General features: G+C 40.1%; 1 protein-coding gene across 1 annotated transcript in view; it reads right to left on the minus strand.

Annotated features, from left to right (window-relative positions):
* CTNND2 (catenin delta 2) overlaps positions 1–24,227 on the minus strand; it is a 556,320-nt gene that overhangs the window by 256,438 nt on the left and 275,655 nt on the right. Inside the window, exon 7 of the mRNA XM_059836017.1 lies at positions 13,025–13,219. Coding sequence (XP_059692000.1) covers positions 13,025–13,219 — 195 coding nt within the window. The remainder of the gene's footprint in view (positions 1–13,024; positions 13,220–24,227) is intronic.

Below are 24,227 nucleotides of genomic sequence, written 5' to 3' on the forward strand. Positions count from 1 at the left end.
CTTTCTATTCCTCTTGTTTTCCATTTTCTCCTCCCTCACTTCTCCTCACTCTTTATTTTGTTCTATTTAGTTGCTGATCTTGCAATCAGAACTCCTGCCTCCAAATTCTCAGCCACAGAGAAATAAAAAGAACGTGCAAGCAAACCCTTGCATCCTCACAGGATGGGCTCTTCTCCATCCATCCAGCCTTTGCTCTCAACACATCAACCTTTTAGGGCTTTCAGGTTTGCATCAAACTACACACAGTCAATTGGAAAACCCTCTTTCCCTCTATTACCTCCATGTCCTCTCCCTCTTCCAGGGATTCTTAGTTATGCTTCGAAGACTCAGCTAGCCTTGGAACTCTTTCTGCTGGCTCCAGCTTTCTCCAGATGCTCATATTTTGTATTTCCCCTGATATACACAATCACCTTCCCTCCAGCCAGCTCCATCATGCTCAGCTCAGCGCCTTCAACAGCCGGGCACGGGAAATAGCTTGTCTCCCTGCAGCATCGGGTATGTCTTTTTAAGGGAACATAACATGCCTTACAGGGAAAATGCAAGCAAACATAAGAAATAGATACTGGACAGCACGGTACTTTGCAAAAAAGGTCTCTTTTCCACCCACAGACATGTTAGTCACAATTTCCTCAGGTACTGGTTATACCTGGCTGTCACACCTACTTCTAATTAGTGTGTTTAGATGCTGTTGCAAACATGTATTCAGTAATGTTTTTATCATCAGATGTAAGGAGGAAGCCTTTTTATCAAGGCAATATCCACGTCTCTTCCAGATGGCATCACAGCAGATTTATGTTGTTCATACTTTCCCATCCCATCTTCAAAACCAGAGGTAGCTGTTTAGCCGCTATGCTATTACTTCTATGGGAAATACTCAGTGCATCTCTGAATTAGTTAACAGGTTCATTCCCACCACTGGCAGCTGCGGAGTACTAAGCCTAATAAAGATCATAAACATACTCAAAATGATTCTACACCCCAGTAATGAGGTTTCTGAGCTATTCCTCTGTTTACAGAACAGCAGGTATCTGGTCACTTTGAAGGCTCCTTTTGTCTGTAACGTTCCCCTTCGGTTTGCACATTCTCACATTGTGTCTTAAGTTTCCTTTTCATGCTTATTTTTTGTTTGAAATACATATCTTTTTTCCTTTTATTGAACAGTTCCATTGGGGGAAGACATATAGCGGCCATTGCCTAACCCTCAGCATATGTAATCACCAATTTAGACTTGGCATTTGTTTACTAGTAATTATTTTATTTATGGGTTCAAGTATGTGGTTAGCTGGTATCAATCTGAAATCACCTAGTTGCATTAGGGTTAGCAATGGAAGCAACATACCTTATTCATAGTCATCTATAAGGATTTTTGTACCTCTAAAGCAAATTTTAATGAAAAAATAGGTAAACAAGTAATTCAGTGAGCAGCAATGGTGACAGAGTTTGTATCTTAGAGACTTGTCTTTCAGTTCAATACATATGGTGCCAGAGATGAATGAGTTCCATTAAAAGTTTATTTGCAGCTGTGCTTGATGTGACTTCTGCGAAACCTGAAGTCAAAACTCGAACGCAGCCTCTTCCACAGCCAGGTCTGTTACAAGGCTTCACTGCTGTGCCACACGTCACTTCCCCACACCCACAACCTTCTCAAATTCTACATCCTTCCCTCCAGTCGTCCTTCACCATTAGGTTCCAGAGTTACGGGGTGTCCATCACAGTAATACAGCCTGTATCTCAAAAGTGTATGTAGCTAAAGCATAATTTTGAAATCTGTGTAGTCTGAGGGGAGACCAAGGTTTTATGCAGATATTAGGATTCCCCAAGCAACTACGTATTTTCAGTTATATCAGATTCCCAACTCTCTGACTCAAGGCAGGAGTGACTTCCTTGCTTCTTTACAACCAAACAGGGCAGAAGCCATGTTTTTCAAGTTTTCAGTATTAAAAAATGTAATACTGCTTTCCACCTCCAGGAACTGACTGCATTTTAAAGCTGCCAGATTTTAATCTCCACTAATATATGCAACTTCCATTCTCAGACTCGGCTTCTATCATGTTTCAGTGATGCTGCTCTGCACAAAAAAAACCATGGTGCGTCCACATAATGTGATAATCAGACGCCAGCTTTGGCTGCTAAAGGTGTTATGCCAAGATCTTTTCTCAGATTGTCTCTTATGTCTCTGAGTTACATCCCTCAATTTGAGGAGAACATGCAGTTTAATTCACTTGTTACATGAACATTTAAACAGAGAAAGTAACAACTGCCAAGGCCCTTAAAAGCAGCTGCCCTTTCAGAATCTGAGATACTAAAACTCATCATGCCAGTTTCCTCACTGGAGATAAAATTCAACCCTGAGCAATGGCACTATAGAAGACATACACATCACTTTCCTCCTCTTTGTAGTACTTGTGCGCATGGGACATAATGACCATAACAATTATAAAACCCGATCACAGCAAAACCACACAGACCATACTAATGCGCATAGACTGGCTTACTGCAACTAAACTTCTGTTTTCACTCCAAATTCACCTTCTCTCGAAATCCCTCTGTTAAAATTTTGTTTCCTGTCCAGCTGGCCAACATAAAACAGAACACGTAGACAAAAGTCACAATTATTATAAAACAATGTATAAATATTACGAGACTATGACAGATTAACAGCCTGAACTGCATCATGCTACAGCCATCAAGCACATGGATGTCTTCTCCTTCAGATTTTGACTTCTCCCTATTTTAGTACACTATAATCCTAAGTAATAAAATGGCTACTAACTGGTATTTTTTAGAACACCTTACTGAGCTTCAGCTATTTTAATTAAGTTTCCACTCTGGAGTAGAGAGTTATTTTTACTATTAAGTTAACCACATTTGTATTCCACTGCCAGACCATGTGAAATGTACACCTTAAACATTAACCTAACTTCTGCAAATGATAGTTTGAAAGTTGCTGGACCCATTACAGTAAAACCTAACATCTTTGAATACTTGCTGTACTAGTAAAAACTCCACCTCTACATGTAAACTGCTGAAATTATGATAGAGGAAGAGACTACCTCTAAAAGTAGACAGTCTTATAGAAAAAAAGATTACAGCTTGAGTTTAAAAAAAAAAGGGGGATGGTGATTTTTAAAAGAGTGCCTTTAAATATAAAGCTGCAGAAAGAATGATCCTCTAACAAAAGCATTAGTTGTCTTGAAGACATTACTGGGTAGTTACCTCAGGCACAGCATTGTGGTTTTGTTCAGCAAAGATTTACAAGAAAGAGATTTATGAAAGGTGTTTGAATGGCTTCTTATTTCATGAATGACAACCTTGTATTTCTACACAACACTGAAGTAAATAAAAGAGGATGGCCATAGTCCTGCATCACTGAAGTCTAATATGACCAGGCTTTAACCTGAGACTACACCTGTACAGTAAATAGACAATAAATAGACAGTTTCTGGCACAGAGTAGACACTGTATTTTCTCTATAGTGGCAGATGAGATTTACAGGGTATGTACTTCCCTGGCCAGGATTTTATAATCACACTTCTCCCTCAATAGGTGGCAAAAGTCAAGGGACAGCTGAGAAGCATTCAGACATGCTCTAAGTCACCCTTCTATTAAAAAAAGGAGAATAGAAGAATTAGAAAATACATAGAACAAACCACAAGCCTCTGGAGATACCCTGTTCATGGGACAGAGGAAGGAGGCTGTGGATACTGACCATTTTAAAAGGTTTCTATTCTGAGCAACAGTGAAGTCTGGGCTATCTTCAGATGGGTACAATCCCTCTATAGAACCCAACTGTGGGCTCATTACTTTGAAGCTACGAATATCTTACTTGGAGAAATGCTTCTCTACTATAAGGGGGATATTGCTCACAGATTACAAAGGTGGTTCTGCAGGGTTTTCACCTCCTGCCATTTCTCTCCCCTCTCACTGCTCTTGTCCACAGCTTTACAGCAACCACTGGATACCACTGAAGTTGAAAACAATGTCTTTTATTATACTCCTGCCAAAATTTTAATAGGAAGGAAATAGATTTTTTTTTTCCCTCAGAGAAGATGCCACTGTATCTGGAAAAACAGTCATCTAAAAAACATATATGCAAGAATATAACACAGATAAGGTTATACTAGACACCCCGGATCTGTCAAATGAAATGCGATTATGACTTTGCATTGCTTTGAAGTGATTTGTTATTCACTATGCAGATCACTAAGGTGTTTTGTGCTCAATTTACTTTGTACTGAAGATTTGTTCCCCACTTGTTTCCTATAATTCTCTCTCCCAAAGCAATGTTATCAAGTGGATGTCGGTTAGGAATACAGGTCTATTATCACATTACCAAAGTAATAGAGATGCAGTGGTAGGAATAATTTTTCTTTTTAATTTCCCTGAAAACATTATGTCCTATAGCCAGAACTCCATGCTGTGTGATTTACCAGCACGGTCCTCAATTAATCTGCAGCTGTGGCATCACAGTATGCCCCTGCACAGCACATCAGCTTGTGACAAAACAAACAAACCTGTCTCCCAACCAGAAAAAAAACCCACAACCTAAGCAGAAAGAAGCAATGTTTGGTATTTATAACCTAACAGTTGCCCTTCAGGACTGGACAAAAACTAGAGATCTGAGAAGCAGTATAATGGACAAAGGGTTTAATCCAAGCGGGGCAAGTCAAAGCTGATTTTTCTGTTGCTCCTCCTTTTTGCCTGAAGTGACAACTTTAAAGCCAAATAAAGAAAAATACATTTGAAACCAAGGTTCCCTTTTTACTTTCAAATGAAGTATTTGTAATACAGGAACTAGCATGTAACAAGTAGCTTTTCATTAATAGCTAGATGCTGCTCTGAAACTAAAGTAAAACTATACCAATGTATTCATTGATGTTCACTGTAAGAATCTGAAAACACCTAACTGCATGTATATAGGAAAAGAATTTTTTTTTCCTCTAACCCCCTTAAAATTCCTTTTACTCATTAATCTGACATCTATGGATTTACACATGATAAATCTGGTTAAATAAATTCCAGTTCCATGCCAAGAAGCAATACTAACACAGCCTGAGAAAGGATGAGATAGCTGTGGGGCAACCGGGATATAAACTGCCCTGTCGAACCTGCCACTGGTGATGTGCAAGGCTGAAACTCAAGAGTCTGATTCCCAGACTTGAAGTTATGTTTGCAAACCTTGCAGGTGTAGAAAGCTGTGAACGAAGCCCTCTATGTGGGATTCATCATGACATTAAAATTGGAGTCCCACAATGTCATTTTTACATAGTCTCGTTTCAACATAAGAATGCTGTGTTAATTTACTAAAATTTTTTCAGCATGTTTAAGTCATAGACAAGTCATTTGAAATAGCTAAAGAGAACAATTTACCAAGGGACTGCTTGCTATACGGTATTGTAAATGACTATCAAAAAGATATCTCTCAAAGCAAACTTTGAAAAACCATTCTCATATTTCTTTCAGATATCATCTGAACACTGAATACCAAGTGCAAGGTCCTGCACCTGGGTCAGGGCAACCCCTGGTATCAATACAGGCTGGGCGATGAAGGGATTGAGAGCAACCCTGCAGAGAAGGACTTGGGGGTACCAGTGGATGAAAAGCTGGACATCAGCTGGCAACGTGCGCTCGCAGCCCAGAAAGCCAACTGCACGCTGGGCTGCATCTAAAGAAGCGTGACCAGCAGGTCGAGGGAAGTGGTTCTGCCCCTCTACTCTGCTCTGGTGAGATCCCACCTGGAGTACTACGTCCAGCTCTGAGGTCCTCAGCACAGGAAAGACATGGACCTGTTGGAGCGGGTCCAGAGGAGGGCCACAAAAATGATCAGCGGGCTGGAACACCTCTGCTATGAGGAAAGGCTGAGAGAGTTGGGGTTGTTCAGCCTGGAGAAGAGAAGGCTCCGGGGAGATCTCATGGTGGCCCTTCAATACTTAAAGGGGGCTTATAAGAAAGATGGGGACAAACTTTTTAGTGAGGCCCTGTTGCAATAGGACAAGGGGTAATGGTTTTAAACTAAACAAGGGAAGATTCAGAGTAGATATAAGGGAGAAATTGTTTACTATGAGGGTGGTGAGACACTAGAACAAGTTGCCCAGAGAGGTGGTAGATGCCCCATCCCTGGAAACATTCGAAGTCAGGTTGGATGGGGCTCTGAGCAACCTGATCTGGTTGAAGACGTCCCTGCTCATTGCAGGGAGGTTGCACTAGATGACCTTAAAAGGTCCTTTCCAACCCAAACTATTCTGTGGTTCTACGATACTGTTATAAACTACTCCATAACCGCTAAAAAAGAAAAACCTTAAAAGGTTAGAAGTTTTAGGTTAAAAACCTTAAAAATGGTTAAAGAACAGTTTATCTGTAAAAGACATAGAAGAACACTATCAGTTTGTGATGCCACACGACTGCAGTAAAGTAGGCTTAATTACTCTTGGAAGAAGAGTAGATCACTCTATAGAATATGGAAGTCTAACTTTTTTCATATGGCAAATTTTTCAAATATTGGAAAATTGCTTCACAATATGAAAAAATCTTCACCTTGAAATAATGACTTCTAAAAGTATCAAACATATCCAATACTTTATTACATATGAAGACAAATATTTACAGTCTTGTGAAGATGATGTACTTTGGTGCAATTCATGCATCCTCATGCTCCTTTTGTAAGGCACAACAAAGCAGCTAAGAGACATGACAAAATGTTGAGAATCAAAGAAAGCCTAAGCTGGACCAGCATAAAAAACATGCAGCAAATGAAGTACTTGGGTATTTGGAAGCAGCATTAAGCAGTCCATGCAACACCCTTCTCCGTCCTTTCTGTAAGAATCTCAATTGAAAAAAAAAAAAAAAATTGATTTGCACTTACTCAGCAGTTACTGTTCCCACAGACCACTGGCTCCCTTGCCGGCAAGGCAGAGCCGTCTGGCAGCAGAGCAGCACTCCCTCCCGGAGCAAGGTGAGGTCTCTGCCCCACTGTGCCGGCAGCAGAGGGAAGGCAGGGCAGAGGCAAGGAGCTGGCAGCTGGTGCAGCTTTCCAGCAGCAACTCCACAATGCCAGACTTCTGCCTACCAGGTCAATGGGATGGAAGTTCAAACGGGTTGGGCGTGCGGCTGCCTTTCCTACAGGGTGGGAGCCCCCAGGGAGTGGGGGCAAACGGCACATGAACCTAGCACTGAGAATGGGAGGCGACTGGACACCGAAGAGTCGGAACTGCCCTGCTTCACTTGTGCAATGCAAACAAGGGGAGGAGGAGGAGGAGGTCAGAGCCTTTTGAGCGCCCACAAGCAACAAAACTAGCAACCTCCACTCCCTGCAAAAAACCTAACCCAAACAAACCAATAGTGCAATCAATTTTGTATGGGCTGTTCCTGTCTGGGGCAGCAGGAAAAGGGGGTTTTCCTTCTCCCTCTCCTGCCTCTCCTTTAGGTCCTGAATAGAGAGCTGATCCTCACCACAGGCACCTCGTAAGATGGAACAAGGAGGCAGAAGAGAGAAAGCCCAGCCATGTTGTGAGAAAGCCACCAGCTCAGTGACAAGAGAGGGAATGCGAAGTTTCCTTGTAAATCTTCCCCTCAGACACTGCTTAACCTCAAGGACAGCAAAAGCCCGGGCCAAGTGCAGTGGGGGTGAAGCAGCAAACACCAGCATGGCTGCCTAGGTCGTCTTCCCATCCCTCCAGCAGCATGTCTAATTCATGAAGACTGGACTCTGGGAGCAAATGCTGCCCCCACCCCACTAAAGCAAGACACACTTTTACAGGAGAAAGACAATGCTACACATAACTAGGAGCAGTGCTTGACATAAGGCATCCCTTGGTGCAGACTCCTTTCCTTCAGTGAATGAAGAACCAGGCAGGAGCGGGACAGAAGGCAGAGAAGAGGAGGACAGCATCTGTCCAGAAAAACAATGGCAATTCTCACCTTCATCAGTTTTCCTGGGCCGCATCACAGGACAATGAAATACAGAGATTTTCCCTGCTGTTGGCAAGCACTTGAACAGAAACCACGGCCAGGAGCAACAGATAACTCTTCCCTCTGAAAAGGAGTCCCTTTGACTCACCACGGCTCTCCTGACAGCACTCTCCCTCCGTACAGAAACCCAGCTCGCAAGGAGCCATGTTTCTGGTTTGCACCTGCCATCACGAATTTCACAGATCACTTCTCTTTGATCAAGCACTCTCCACCATGGCACCCAGGAGGTGGTGCAGCCTGTGGCAGCACAGCTTTCAGTAACAGACAGCTTCAGAGGCAGTGGTGTACTTGGGAACCACCCAAGCATCAGCGGGAGGAAAATCGGGGAGACCTGGCCTGAAGGGGAGGAGGCCACCAGAGAAGCTGGAGGGCAGCCTGGCAACCGCCTGCACACACAGGGACATTGGACAGCTTTGAAGGTAGCACGAGAAGTGCTGCAGGAGTGCCCCTGCCCCACACATGCTCCCCAGTGGATAACCCATTGCAAGAGCATGCTTGGGAAACCCTTCAAGTCCTGCACTAAGCCACTCTTCAGAGGCATTGCAAACTTTGACTGCTTATCCTTTCACTATTCAACCTCCTTTCAAAAAATCTTTCATTTCAGGGTCCTCTTTTTAACTTCAGCAATATCAACCACAGACCCTACTCTTCCTTTTCCTAACCCTTTCCCCCTCCCTCTGGGAAGCACAGAAGAGTCCTCACATGCCCTGTCTTCATCGAGGAGGCACTTCATTTCCGTGCACCCAGCACTCAAAACTAATGCCAACTGGCTGCGTAACCACACAAAGCTGCTGGACTTCCCATGATTGAGATGTGCCACGAGGCCTTCCCCACGGTGACCTTCAGGATTCAGAGGCAGAGACCGTCCTCAGGCTGTGCGTCCCGAGGCAGTCCTTAAGCTTTCTTCAAGGCCATCAAGGTTCCCCTGGTGCCAGCAAAATGTGTACGTCCTTCACAGAGTTGAGGAGAACAGGTTCATTCCTCCAGTGTAACTGCTGGTTCATACTTGCCACTTGTGTGAGGCTGGGGACAAAGATACTCTCCCGCAGTCCCTGAAACCAGTGACTCCCCTGAAAGCGTGAGCACTCCACATGTATTGAGGTCTAAATGTCCACAGCTCACCAGTGATTTTACGCAGCAGCACTTGTTTCAGCTGATAAAGCCCCAGTCTGTAGAGAGTTCAGAATAAGCGCAGACCTCCCATTTACCACCCCTCCCTCCCAGACCGCTGGGGATAGCACTCTTTCAAGGCTTTTAGTAATTTTATCCGGAAATCACATCCTTCTTCCAGAAGAGGGCCCATCTCTTTCACTGAGGGACCACAATGAAAGCAAGTGTCATTACAAGCTTCCAGGCAGAGTGCTGCCAGCCTCCAGAGGGTGATGCAACAGGTCCCACAGACCCCACGGCCACCAAAGCCGTGCTCCCCTGCTGCAGGTCGGCATCAACAGCCCAGAACCTGGGCAGCAAAGCTGCTTTCTCCTCAAGGCAGCTACGGAAATCCCGGGCTTGCAAAATAGCAAGATTTTGCTCGCTTGGACTTGTTTCATGTTTAACGTGAATTAAATGCCAATAACTAAGGACTAAACCCCTAGTCCAAACTTCTAATTCTGCAAGTAAGTGAACAATTGCCAATCCTGTGTCCCACTCTGGCCGAAAGGCAATCACTCCCCCCTCTTAAGTAACAGCCCTCTTCAAATTCCAGTGGTGTTCATGTAAACATCCCATCAAATAAGCTTATCTTTGCTATTATTAACTTAGAATTTAAATTAGTAATGCCAGGCCTTTAGGTTTATAAGGAAAATAAGTAATGCACCTGCCTGGAGAAAAGTCATTAGGGCTATTTAGTTGGGTTACAAATACAAGTTACAAGTTGCTATTCAGTAAGTAAATTAATTTGTTATTGATACTATGTCTGAGTACTCCCTCCAAGTACATCTTTTGTGGATTCCCATTTGAAAAGTAGAATTTCATGTTTATTGCTACTTTTAGCGCAAAAGTTTGGGCTGGTACTTTTATATGAGAGAAGACATTACCCTTTGAGGACCACAGGGGATTGTTAAGTAAAAGCTACCGACCAAAAAAGCCTATGCATCTACTGCTGTCAAGTTTGCAAGACTGTTTTTAGCTTAGACAGCATAACAGTAACACACTCGGTCATAATTTAAACCACAAAGTGATGAAGAATTCATCCTGCTCCTATCTAAAGTTATGCTAGTAAGGCAGATGTTCAGTAAGCTCCTACTATTTTGTACCTTCTGCAATATGTAGCCCTTAATGCAGAACTATCATCATGCATTTCATTCACGAGTGAAATACAAGGAAAATACAAAAGTTAAAAAAAAAACCCACACCCAAAAAACAATGAGTAAATAGAACAAACTTAATTTAGTTTACCCCGCAGAGAAATTTTGGCTTATTGAATTCTGCTGACTGAATGTTGATTCACCTAGAGGATGAAACTCTGAGTGGGCTTTATCCTTAGTTGTGCAGACATTCCTGAATGTAATAAGTATTTAAGAGCTCACAAAAGAGAAAGAGGTGATGTCTATATTTTTAAAAAGTTTCCATTCTGTGAGTCACTTAATCTTCCGAATGAAGTGAAATTTTCAAATTTAGGAAGAATGTTGTCTTTTAAAAAACCCACAGAAGTAAATGGTTTGCAAGTATAACTAGCATAATTTTTGTTTCTAATGGGCAATGTTAGCTGCAGAGAAAAAAAAAATCCAGGCTTTGGACAAAGTCCTTAGACTAAGTTTGCCTTCCCTTTTTTTTTTTTCCATCAGATGTGGAAAAGCATGCACCATCTTCATGATTAAAGGTACTGTTGTAATAGACAAAAGAACGTGAACTATGGTCTATAAAGCAGCACACTGAAGTCTTAAAGCCTGCCACCCTAGTGTGATTCATGCCCATAGAAGATACAGGCCACGAACCCTGGGCACCTATCTTCAAGGAATACACAGCAATCTAAAACCCCCGTATCTTATACCAAACAGTCAAGACAAATAGCTATTCAGTCCTACAATAAAACACACTTAAGACAACCCAATGAAGAAATAAAAAGTTGTACGTGCCAAACTTCAGCTGAACTCCTTCCCCTCCTTTCTTCTAATTTGAGAAAAATAGTATGGTCTGCATCAGAGGGGATATGTTCCTATGCGCATTTGTGGTAGAGGCATGAGGAGTCCGAGAGCTGATCCAATCCAGCCCAAAATTCCCTCTGAGCACTGACAGCTCTTCAGCGTGGTTGTGTGAAAGGCTGACAGCATCCGCAGCCAACAGCTATCGACAGAGCAAAAGAATAATTGGCCTGGCACGCATCCACCTGCTTTTATTTCACCTGACACCTGATGATAGGGGTGGAGGGGGAAAGCAAGAGAGGATCAGCCCAACACAAAGCTGCACTGATGGGGTCATTCTTCAGCACGAGCCTGGAGCAATGTTCAAATCCATATCCTGAACAGCAAAACAAAATTCACCTTCACAAGATCCATTTCTGCTACCCAAATCAGTGTATTTTCTTAGCTTTTCCTCTTCCCTTCTGAAAACCCATCTTCAGGTGTTACCCACTAACATCCTGCGTCCCAGTTTCCTTCACTATAATTGTGATCTATGTTGACAGGGTTGCCTTCCTTATGGAGGTCTTGTGAATATTACAGTCAAAAGACAGCCTGCTACTTCAGCACAGAGAACCAAGGGATATTTTGTAAGCAAAACAAGAAACCCTCTTCAGGGCATGACTAAGAAAGAGACCACTGTATAGGAAATACGAGGCAGCCACATGTGGAACATGAGGCTTAAAGTTCAATATAAATAGTTGCTTCGATCACTATCACTGCTTCCACTGCTCAGTGATTTAGGCAGAGGTCTTGTCCCCTTCATGCAAAGAATAGTAATCTCTTCTCATATACATGTATGACTCTACACAAAACATATACCATGGTAGTTTCTTTAACAGGAAGAAAATGGTGTAACGGTGTTCTTCAAAAAGTATAAAGCTGTTACAGGTATTTAACTAGACAATTCTGCGGGAAAACTTCTTTTTAAGGATTTTCTCCTGTATTCTGAACCCCCAAAAACTTGCATAAAGCTACAGAAATTCTTGGACATGCAAAACCTGCCAGCTTTGCGCTCGGAGAAATGGTTTTAAAAATAAAAAAAATAAAGTTTTAAAAGAAAGCAAAGTATCTTGCTTAAAAAAGTACACTTAACTTTTTCTTGATGAAAATGGGAGTGATCTGAGAATGGACACAATCTTCCCTCTCTGATCAACACAACAAAGATAAAACACCAGAAATACTTACAATTCTTAAGGCAAGTTATTTCTACATCTGCTTTAGGCTACTTTGGCTGTAGCATTTATGTACTCTAATTATTCTGTGCATTAAATACCATAAATATCCTTGTTAATTTGTGATCTATTTGTGGGTTGCAATATACAGCTGTATTTCATTTGATTGAGAGGACATTCTGCAAGTAGTACTTGTACACCAATGCATTTCATGGACAATCATTATTATTTATGGATAAACCAGTGATGCCAACAGCTTTTCTCTCTGCCAGAGTTCAATTTTATGTCTGTGTACCTATACCTAAGTGTACCTCTGTAGGAGAGAGGAAGAACATTTACATATGATTCACTTCAAAAGCAAGTAAACACCCCTTTAGCTTCACAGGGAAGGAACTTTGCAGTCCCTTTGCAACACACAAAATACCTTTGCAAGCAACAAAACCTAGCAAGTTCTTCAGAGACAACAGATTTTTCTCAAAGACAATACACAAGATTAATAAAAATACTCTCTCCCTCCTTATGAGTAAGCCCCCTCCCCAAATTAGCTTAACCTACTGTACATATAACACAACATTAAGTATTTCTCCATTTTGTGCATGCCTTTGGGGTTCTACTGATAACTGCCATCTGCACAAGGTATTTTGTTTGACTGGCATGCACGTAATACATTTTGTTTAGCACATCAGAAAGAGAAGAAGAATTAGCACTGAAGAATAAGGCGTATCTCATAAAAAGACAATCATGCAAGTTACATCCACCTACCTGTACTCGTGCGATATGTGCCTGTGTGTGCTGGTTGCAGAGGGTCCCCCTGACTCTGGCTGAGACTCCTCATAGGGGGCTTCTGATAAACTCTGTCTTCGTAAATAGGATCTATATGGTGTTCTGGAGACTGCAGTGCCCTTAACTCGGAGCCAAGGTGGCTGTGCTGGCTGCTGTAAGATGCCCGAGACCCAGCTGCAAACAGATTTATAAAGAGACATTTAAGAGAGAGAAAAAAAAGTGACAAATACAGGATCTGACTTTATTAAAAGTTTAGTTGAAAGTAGCACTTAAACACAAAAAAACCCCAAGCAAAACAAAGAAATAAATGTTTTCAACATACAAATAGAAATAGCATGCCAGGCCAGCAACAGCTCCAGTTAATCACTTTAGTTGCATCATCCAGCTGCCTGCATCTACTCCAAAACCTCATTTCTTCCAAGGAAACCACATATTTTGGAGAGATAGATATCATGGTATCATCTCTTCCTAAACAGAGATCAAAAAACCCAACCCATCTCAGAAAAGGAGAGAGGGAAAGAGCGGGAGGGAAAGAGCAGGAGGGAAAGAGAGAAAAAAGCTGTGTGATCCAGGAATGTCCCAGACCAAAGGGGTCCACAGAAAAAACAGGAATGCAGGAGAAGAAAGAAGCAGCAGTCAGAACTAGTTTCACCCTGTTATGCCCGTATCTTAAGATTTACAAATGAAATCAGCTAAAGCTGATGAACAGATGTAGCTGTATGAAGGCCAATCTTTTTGCTGCTTCACTTGAAGTACAACAGAACTGTCGTGCCTTATCAACATTTTGCCCTCAGAAGTTTAAAAAAAAAAAAACAACACATTGCTAAGACTTTCTACAACTTAAATATCCTCTGAGGATGAATAAATTAAACATGCCTCTTGGAAAAAAATATTTTAAGGATACAGCTTTTTTTTTTTTATAAATAACAAGATCCACTGGGATTGTATTAAAACATTTTCTTATTCTACTATTAAAAATATTATTTTCTATCATGATATTTGAAAAAGAGACATGGATATTTCCAGCTGTGATTACTTTTGTCACTTGAATCACTTTGTCACTTAGGTACTTCAGTTCTGTGGTCCGTTAGCAAGATTCCCAAGGAGAGTCACAGGGAAGCCATACAAACATTACACATTTTGAAGGCAAGAATGAAGCAAGTACGCAAGCAACACTTGACAAAGTTTAGGTCTATACCACAAAGTGGTAACATGCTACTTAAATGTTTAGAAAAGCAATCAAAGATACAGCTATTACATCCCTTGCTGATACTCCTGTGAGATTAAAATCCTGGATATGGGTGATGTTCTATTAGCTTAGCTTGTACTGTTCAGACCATCAGCGTAGTCATTCCTGCCAAAAATCTCTGCTACATTCACTGTGTCCACAGTGGTTTTGTTGCATAAACAAACACTAAATATTTTTTAAACGCAAAGCACAGACATAAAGTAATGTGTGATAACAACATAGGATAGAAATGAGAAAGGTACACTGACACAATGTTACTTAAACTTTAATACAAATTGTCTGGAGGAAAAGAATAATTTATTCCATTTCCTTCTTTCTAATCAGCTTGTGCCATATATATGTTTTCTTCCAAATTTTTCAGTGTACGTGCATGTTTTCAGTGGAATACCCTATTTGCATATTTTTTCCTTCAAACATTTTTCAGACTGACTTGCTGTTAGCACACCACTGAAAGTAATTCTGTTGTTCCCCTTAGTAAAAAGTCTGTCAAGAATCCCAAAGACATATTTTATCTATAACTACTGCAATTATCCAGGAAGTTGATATTAGTATTACAGAATTAAATTCTTCATGGTCCACATTATCAAAATGCTCTTTAATTCTGCATCTTTGAGACTTATTCTCAGAATAGCTGAACAGCTCTACCAAAGTCTAGTATCCTTCAAAGTGGCCTAAAATACAGCCTGTTATGATTATGTTCAAATTTCACTGTGTACTTGGTTCAATCTGTATTCAGAGAAAAAAACATAAAGAAAAATTGAGGGCAACTTTTCCGAGGTTCAACAGAGCATCAAGAAACCAGACCTGCTACAGAATAAAGAATTACATTCCCTTCTATAAGTACTACAATTCTTTTGTCTATTCACAAATTAACAGTGCTCTTTGAAACAATAGATTTTCTTCTTAATCCTGCTTAAAGTGAATGGAAAGATTTTACCTGTTGAATTTAGTGGCAGTATAATGCAAATATTAACATGTTCTCAAACATTTATGCTAGTCTTCTGGTGAGGTGGGATTAATTCAATCTCCTTCATACTCTACCGATAGTTCTGAATCTGCAACTGCTAATACTAGTCTAATACTAAACAGAAGTTTAGTATTAGTTTATTATGCTAATATTAAACAGGGGTTTATTTGTATACTGCACATGTAACTAAGACTATAACACTACTGTACTAAATAGTAAGCATACGTATAATCAGAGAAACTTCTTGACCAAAACACATTACAGTTCAAGCAAACAAGACAAGGAAGATAGAATCATAGAATCGTTTAGGATGTGACAAACAATAAAAGAAAACCAACATAACTTTCCCAAAAATAGCTAAGTGGCAATCTAGATATAACTTGAAGCCACCTGAATAACAAGATTATGGGTAAACACCCCAAAAAAAGGTTTGAGAGTTAAAACTCTATCAGGGAGTAACTGCCACTATTCCTCTAACAATTCAAGAAAATAAAGATTTCAACAGGTAATTAAAATATTTTCATTTTAAAAACACAAAGTCTCTCAAATCTCAGAAATTAAGGCCACCAGAACATGAATATACTTTTTAAAGCATGTCTCTTAACCACATTTAGTTTCAAGCAAAACTGATACTTTTCTATGGACCTCAATATGCAATTTTACTACACTATTCCCAAATTATCAGATATGGATATTTAAACACAAAATACTAGCACCCTTTAAGGTTCTTAAACCTAGTTTAAAAAAAAATAATCTGAAAATTCATTAAAAAATACAAACATTAAAAATGATGGTGGTGTTCCATCAAGTTGGTACTTCAAAAACTGGAATAGCAAGTTCTGTTTTCAATTAAAATATCTTTTCCATTGCTTTTAAAATTCTTACGTGTATTAATTTATTCAAGTCTCAACTTAGGAACAACAGGTTTTTATTGCATTTTTAATTTAAATATTAAAATCAACTAACCAATAGCTATTATACCAACAGTTATCTTTGTTGCTGTTGCTGTACCATATCCAGTAAAGCTCACACAAATAACTTTCACAAGAACCAACACACGATTACAGCTGACGTCAACAAAAGAATTGTAGTTTTTAATAACATGTAAAAAAAAAAAGGGGGGGGGTGGGCAAGGGGGGAAGCGTGATGGATTTCAGACAACTGCATCCTACCTCATCTACACACTCAGCCCCTCCACCATATTCTGCTGCTACTTTGGAAGACGGTTAAGATAATCGATCAAAACAAAGACCGTGAGCTCAAAGAATCTATGCCACTGAGAAAGGTATAACATGCCTCCTGCCTGCATCTTGGGTTAGCAGCAAACAGCTACATCCTTTACTACCTGAAGCTGCAAGCTGATCTGATTCATCTGCTTCAAGAAAACTTGCATTAATGCAGTCCAAAGCTTACAGAGGTCGGAAAAGCAACAAGGTCAGAATGGAAAAGCAGCAATCAATATACTACCAGGAAGCAATAAAACATCAGATTACCAAAGCCCATTAGCATTCTCGCATTCAAGGAGGTTCATTGCCCTCAGAAGTGGTTTCCCTAAACATAGAGGCATCCTGAACGCATGGCTCACCCCAAACTGCACTTGTCCAAACCCTGTTCTCAACCAGCTGCCATCCCTTCACCCCACTAATAACGCTGCACTGCTCTGGGTTGCTTGAAACCAAAGCAGTGGTGTGCATCAAGGACACATACAGCTCTCCCACATATTCTGAAAAAGGACTAATTCCCCCACCCTGGCCAACCCATCCCTAACAGCAATGTTATTTTTCCCTTGGGGAAGTCTAAGGCATCAAGCCCATCCAAAGACAGGGCTATGTACAAGTTCAAAGACATCTCATTATTAAATTTACAGTCGTGCGAGCCGTTAATTACAGATGATGTATTTAGCATTGGAGTAGACACAGAACCCTTGTGACCATGGTTGTGAAGGAGTGGGCTTTTTCCTCCCTTCTAGATTAAAAAATCCCCAAACCATTGAAAAGAACTAAACCATTATTTAGGGGCTGAAGAAACCACTTGATAAGTAATTCCTCAAATAGTCCAATCTTTAGTTTGACAAAAGACTCACAAATTATTTGACTGCAATGCTGGAGCTGCATCACAGCAGAAAGTATGGAGAAGACTAAAAGGCTCTAAAATAGCTGTGAGAGGCATCAAAAGTGAAGCAGACAAGTAAAAAAAAAAGGTACATTTATTTTTTAAACAGAAACTCATTAACTGTAAGAACAAAGCATACAGAAAAGAATCTTCTCTGTCTTCTGAGGTCTCCAAGACTGTAACCTGATAGAAAGTGGAAGGAATGCCCCTTCTTCTGCATCTCTGTGGAGCTTGTAAAAGTAGACTGTGGTCAGGCTCCAGCAGGGGTACCTTGTGAGCCCCCAGCCAGGGGAATCAGATTAGGGCAACAATGATAACCTTGAACCTGCCAGAAGTTTTACTAGATGAAGATACCATTCCTACAAGCTTTGCTCTCCTCCCACATTCAAGAGGGGCAATAGAAAGGACCCAGGAAGAGTGCAGTCCTGTCTGATTGGATCAAAAAGACAATCTCCATCCTTTACACTTAAAAAAACCCCACTAGCTGAAGGTTTCCAAATTATTCAGGTATGTTCCTCAATACTATAGGGAAATGGTTGTTTCCCAGGAAAATGTTCTTTTTTAACAAAGTCTCATTTGCCAATGTTGTAATCAGACAAGTGTAATGTGAGAGAAATTCACAAAATAATCCCTAATTGCTCTTCAGAGTCTGTGCAGGCTGTCATGGAAATAAATACAACAGACACATTTCAATGACACTGCTAATCTGACAGTTTAGGTCAATAAAGTAAACCACTATATTGGCAGCATTTTTCATTTCAAGAAACTAGACATTAAAACTATTCAAATGAATGGCTACACAGACATTTGCATATGCTTTAATAAAGCCTGAACAGTTTTTATTTGTGCCCCTTGTGAAAGCCTTCACAATCAGTCATACTGCCTTGCGACAGCCCTAAGAAGGAGCCCTACAAATTCATAATACTCTCTAAACATCGCTAATAGCAAGAGCATACGGTACTGCCCTCCTCTCCAGGATTTAAGAGCTCATTGGAAACAAGAAATACGCAAATGATCATCTCAACGTGAAGAAACATCCAGATTTGACAAGATAAACGGTTCAGAAATGGTTCTAAACTAATTTATAAATCCTCCATCATAAAATATATTCATCAAGAGTCCTGTAAAGCAGTTTCCTGATGTCTATAATACAGGAACATCATTAATGAGATATGAGCTGAGGATGAAGCTCAATGACCGTTATATTACCACTTATCAGTAATGTGTTTACACAATTTAACTTAACTTGGTTGCAGCCCCACACATTTCAACACACAGTATATCTCTGGCTACTTGAGGCTCCAAGTATCAAACTCAGACTCTGAACACACGATGACACACTGCACTCAGGAGATTTGATTTTCTAACTAAGAGGATTGACCATCCGCAACTGGCTGTATAGATTTTTAATTTCAAATATAATGACAACAATGCTCACGTAATTTGCATTGAGTTTTTCTTAGATTACAAGTTTAAAAAAAACCCACAAAACCAACAACAAAAACCAACCCCACACAATAGTAAAATTGTAATAAGCCCGTAAGTGAGATAAGAGACTGCAGGCACAGAAACTAAAAGGGAATCACAGCAATTTTGTAGCTTTGGTATGTTGCATGCTTCTCAGAGGACTGAAAGAACTTTTTGATTTAAATGGCACATCAGGGCTGAAAACCCTTTTTGACATGAGTTTCTCTTAGATGCTTGCCCTGAAATGCCACTGTCCTTATATTAAAAAAATAAATTATACAGTACATCACGTCATAGCTTCACTGTAATTCTGAAAAAGGAACATGTGAGAAAGAGGATGCGAACAGTAGGATTTTTACTCTGAACTCATATGTAATGAAGCCTAATTTACAGACACTAACCTGGTTTACTTTACGTAGTAAAGAAGTTGATGTGAATCCAAGTGCAGAATTAGAAGTGAACAGGTGGGAGAAGGAGAAAGAAATCAAACATTCATAGCTAGAGTTTTGATATTGACCTTTTTTTGCCAGAAATTTATGCAGATACATCTCCAAAATGCTTGTCTGAGTACATGCATCTTCTACTCACAACACTGGAAAAGGACAGTATGATCTACAACAAATGTCACTATAAATAAAACTAATAAAACTCAGATAATGGGAATATACCAGCACTGTGTGATGAAAAGTACAGTACCAAAGAAAAGAAAACATATCTAGCCCAAGTACTGAAAGCAAATACAAATTGTTAAGACATGACAGATGGTTAAATTAACCAGTAAGACACGACAGGCCATATGCCAGTACCAGCTAATGCACACCTTGGGTATGTCAGCTTGTGCCCCTAGCATACCAACGATCTGCATTCACCAGAATCAAAACACAGTCTGGAGTGAATTCCTTTCAATTGGGTTTAGATTTTTCTTAAACACAGGTTTCTCACCTGTTTAGATTTTAAACACACACACACACACAATGTATCGATTTGGGTCTGAAGGTATTCTTTCCCCAAATATTGAAATTAAAGATTAACTAAGGAAAGTTCAAGAATTAAACTCATTTTTGCCTTTTTACTCTTTTTCCATTCTCACTACACTATTCTGTCCATGACTCAGGACTATTTGTAAAAATAAACAAGGAAATAATGCCATCACTGAATTAACTGATTACAGCTGATGCCTTTCAACTTAGGTCAAACTCTGGATGTCTGGAAAAAACATGGATGTGCTACTTTGGCATCCCCGGTCCACACCATAGGAGATCACCACTAAACAAGTACGTGCTACAACAACAAGCCCCCAGAACTGAAAGAACAGACTTGTCTCACCCATCAGTATCTTAGGCTGCTCTTCCTCAGGTTTTCTACTTAAAAGATTAAAGTGTAATATGATGCATGGCCTGGAGTGTTTCTTGTGAACTATCATTGCACTGTCAAACCTATTAGTTTCACTGTCAGGATACTGGCACGTTCAGCAGTTTGGCTCACACTGTGGAATTTCCCAGACATAATTTGTCCATTAACCAGATTAAGTATCTTAGGAAAGTCTCCTCAAAACAGATTGGCTTTGGCTGCTTAAGGGACACTGCAAAACCAGCCTCTGACCTGGGGTTAGCACTTTTCACATCAGTGCTAAAAATAAAGAAAGGTGGGGGGAAGGATTACTCTTTTTTTAAGTGTGATAAACAGGCCCAAAATAAACTTTAAAAATCATTTGATAAAGCTTACTATGTCTTATAAGAAGTATCTGGATAATTTTTATCCCATTTAAACTAGTTTTCAACCAAATATTGAAATTAATTACACTCCTAAGACAAATAAAGCTAAAACTATTTTCGTAAGTTGCCTATGTTTACTTTTTAGTCATGCAATGTGACTTTACTGAAAAGTATTGTATTAGTCATTTTAATTCTACAAATCTAGGAAAACCAAGAAAAACCCCACACCATAAAGCTGTGTTTCCTCACAAGCATTTTCTTTTTCCTGCTACTGTCCTCGTTCTGTTGAAAAGCATTCACCTGCTTAAAACATTTTATCAAAAATAAATTGTTAGTGGAAGAAGAGAAGCGTGACTGGGAGGAAAGAGATAAGAGGCAAAGATAGCCAGGAAGAAACAGCAGATTAAATGTGACAGACAAGTTCAGGGAGATAATTCCCATTTCATTTCTGATCTAGGGAACTGTCACTGAAGAAAGAACGGAAAACAGAAACTCACCAAACTAACCGCTACCACACAGCAACAACTTGCCTTCAGCAAGGCAGAAAATTATACATAAAATTTTAATTTTTTTTTTAAACTATTAACTGAATGATCACATTGGGTGCTTTCCCCACCCCCCTTCTCTTAAGCTCTGCCTCTTTCCCTTCCCCTCAGTTTTACAAAAAAGGGGAAAGAAGTCCTATGCACAAATGGGAACAGAGACTGCTATCCTGTGACACAAATCACTGTTTCTAACTTTCCTGCTCACTAACCACTTTGACTGAGGGTTGAGCACCTCAGCAATAGGATGTTACTAAGCAACAATGCCAAGCAGCCGCGCATATGCTGTTTGGGTAGTTCACCACAGCTTCACAACAACTGAAAATACTATCAAGCCTTTGTAGTGGAAGAGATCTTCTCCAAAGTTTTGCTAAACATCTTTATCTTAGAAAAGATAAAAGTTGATTGTTTCAAATTTTGAACTGTAAAAGCTTGTGTTGCACCATGGGCTCTATGCTAAAGCAGGTGCTGCGGCAACACGAGCAACTCAGCACGTAAAGGAACAGGAGTACTAGAGTATTTGGTGACACATGCCCCAAAAGTAAATATCCAGAAAAGAAACCTCTGCAGGAGGTTACAGTTAACACTTCTCTGACAAGGACTGCAAATCAAAAGGAATAACAGCGCATCTTTAGCTCCCCAAAGCTGGGCCCTCCTTCCTCCCCGAGGCACAAGGCCGTACCAAAGCACATTTGGGGACCCAACTTCTGCCTGCTAAGCAGTACTGTAGACTAAACACCCAAACCCCCACAGATCTTTGCAGGGCTAGAGACCACTTCCAGCAGCACGAGTGACTTGCTAAAAAGCATTGCTGCCTCCAGCAAAACGAATCAGGCACTATTCCACTGATGCCCACCAATGAAAACTTAACTTTCTGATCGTGTTTAACATCGTGGAAAAGCACAGCATCTAAAATACCCAGCAACTCACAACCCTTCCCCCAAACCGAGCATCAGCTCAGTCAACCTTGAATGGAGCAAGTTCTCACAGCAGCTCTGGTGCAGGGGGAAGGGGAAAGCCTTTCTGCATCAACTCATCCCTGCACATGGAACAGAAAGAGCAGCTAGAGCTTAAATCCAGCTAGAAGTCAAGTCTGTCCAACTACAGTATTCCTCAACTGGCTTTTGCTGGGCAACCTGAATTTTTGATCTAATCGTGCTGTCATTCCTGGGAGTTCACAGTTCCAACAGGTGGTTTTCCTGCTAACAAGGAAAATGCAAATAGATAGTTCCAATGAATCGTGACCACGCGTGCAGCTTTTAAAAAGTATTAATTTATGATGAATATTGCACATACTTCTTTTGCAAACCTATGTTCCAGTCTCTGATAGATACACTTGAAATGCAAGATACCACATCTGGGGTTTGCTCAAAGAAGGGTGTTTGCAATCTATCTTTTGTAATTCCTTTTACAATGAGGTTGCATATTAATAGACTTGTGAACAATATTAACTTTTGGAGATTTTATCTGTAACACTTTGTAATCAAACTTGCATTTCACTGAGAGAATGGAGAAAAGCATCAGATAGCATTTGTTCTTCTATGTAAAGTCATCTTTGATAGAATATTAAACACTTTCTCCTCCCAGCAGCTTTCTCCTCCTCAGTGAGCATTTGCTTGCAATCCCCAGTTTCTAGAATTCACCAAGACCCAAGGTATAAGTCTGGGACATTCCAGGGAAAAACCAGGGTTCATTGTCTTTCTTTCAATGCCACATTCAAGAACGGGAAGATCTCTTCGGATATTCTGTAACACACTATATTACTCATCAAGTTTTCATTATCCATTTGAGACTCATCACATTTAAAATACAAAAGTGAAAACATGGAGCTTTTGTTAAATGTATACATAATCAATTTGAATACAATCTAACTAAAGAATTTAGTTATGCCTGCAAAAAAGTTTAGACCAGCAATTATCCACTTTTACAATTATGGTCAATAGATTATCACAGCATTATTCAAGCTGGTTTTAGGTTGTTCCCATTACGTATATAGAGACGTCTGCTAAAACACTTTAAATAATCTCCTATTATTAAAATCATTATAATCTAAAGCAATTCTAACAGGCTTGCTCTAAATAAAATAAGTAAAAGAAATGCTGAATGTAGAGAGGAAGAAAAGGAATACTGTTAAGACTGTGATCATGAGGAGCTTAAGGACTTAAGCAAATTTTATGCTGGAATAATAATCGTATCTCATAAAATAAAGTTTTCTCTTTTAATTCATTATGCTTACTAATATAGCAATCACACAATAGTAGGCATTTAGTATCCAACTTCCAAAAACTCAGAAAAATATCTTACGTAATCCTTCCACAATAAACAGCAAGCAAAAAAAAGAAAGGGATGGCTACAGAATTTTTTCCAGGAACTTATTTAAAGAAAAAAAAAAAAGAGACAAGAAAAGAAAAGAAACAAAACCAGCACAACAGACTTTGTGAAGTGCCATTAATCTCACAAATTCAGATTATCCCTGAAAAGCATGGCGAGGAAGGGACCATAAGCTGAAAGAGTCCTGTCACTCAAGCAGAGAGTCCATGCTAAAAAGAAACGGCCATGACAAATGCTGCAAGACACAAATAGTGACAGAAGGTCACTGGCAAAAGGAAAGCAGGCCTAAGATAAGAAACATAAGAAATGTGTTCACAGCAGTTGGCAATAAACACTGGAAGGGTTCACCTTCAAGAAGGGCTTTAACAGTACTTTCAATTAGAAGGGTGAGATACGTGTTAGTCCAAAGGTGACAAACAGTTGAGAGAGTCTGAACTGTCCCACAATTAGTTCCTGGTTATTCATAAATGCAAATCGACATGATTTGCATGCCAAATGAATGCCTCACCTGTGAAGCCAACACTTCCATGATCATATGGCTGGCTGAAGACATTTGCATCAAGTTTTGCCTGATTTTACAAAAGCAGTCTGAAACCTACTGCAGACTGAGAAAAGCAGTGACATGCAATCCATCACAGTCTTCAGAGAGAAAAAGATTCTCAGTTAAAACAGTTAATTCTTGAATTCCCAGGAATTCCCAGACTCGCAAGATAGGATCTTAAGCAGGGCAGGACACAAATTAGATCACGTTGGAGAAGACCACTCAGTTATGTTCAGCATTAGCTTCAGATTCTTGCCA

The sequence above is a fragment of the Gavia stellata genome, chromosome 3 (assembly GCF_030936135.1).
Source record: "Gavia stellata isolate bGavSte3 chromosome 3, bGavSte3.hap2, whole genome shotgun sequence".
NCBI lineage: Eukaryota > Metazoa > Chordata > Aves > Gaviiformes > Gaviidae > Gavia > Gavia stellata.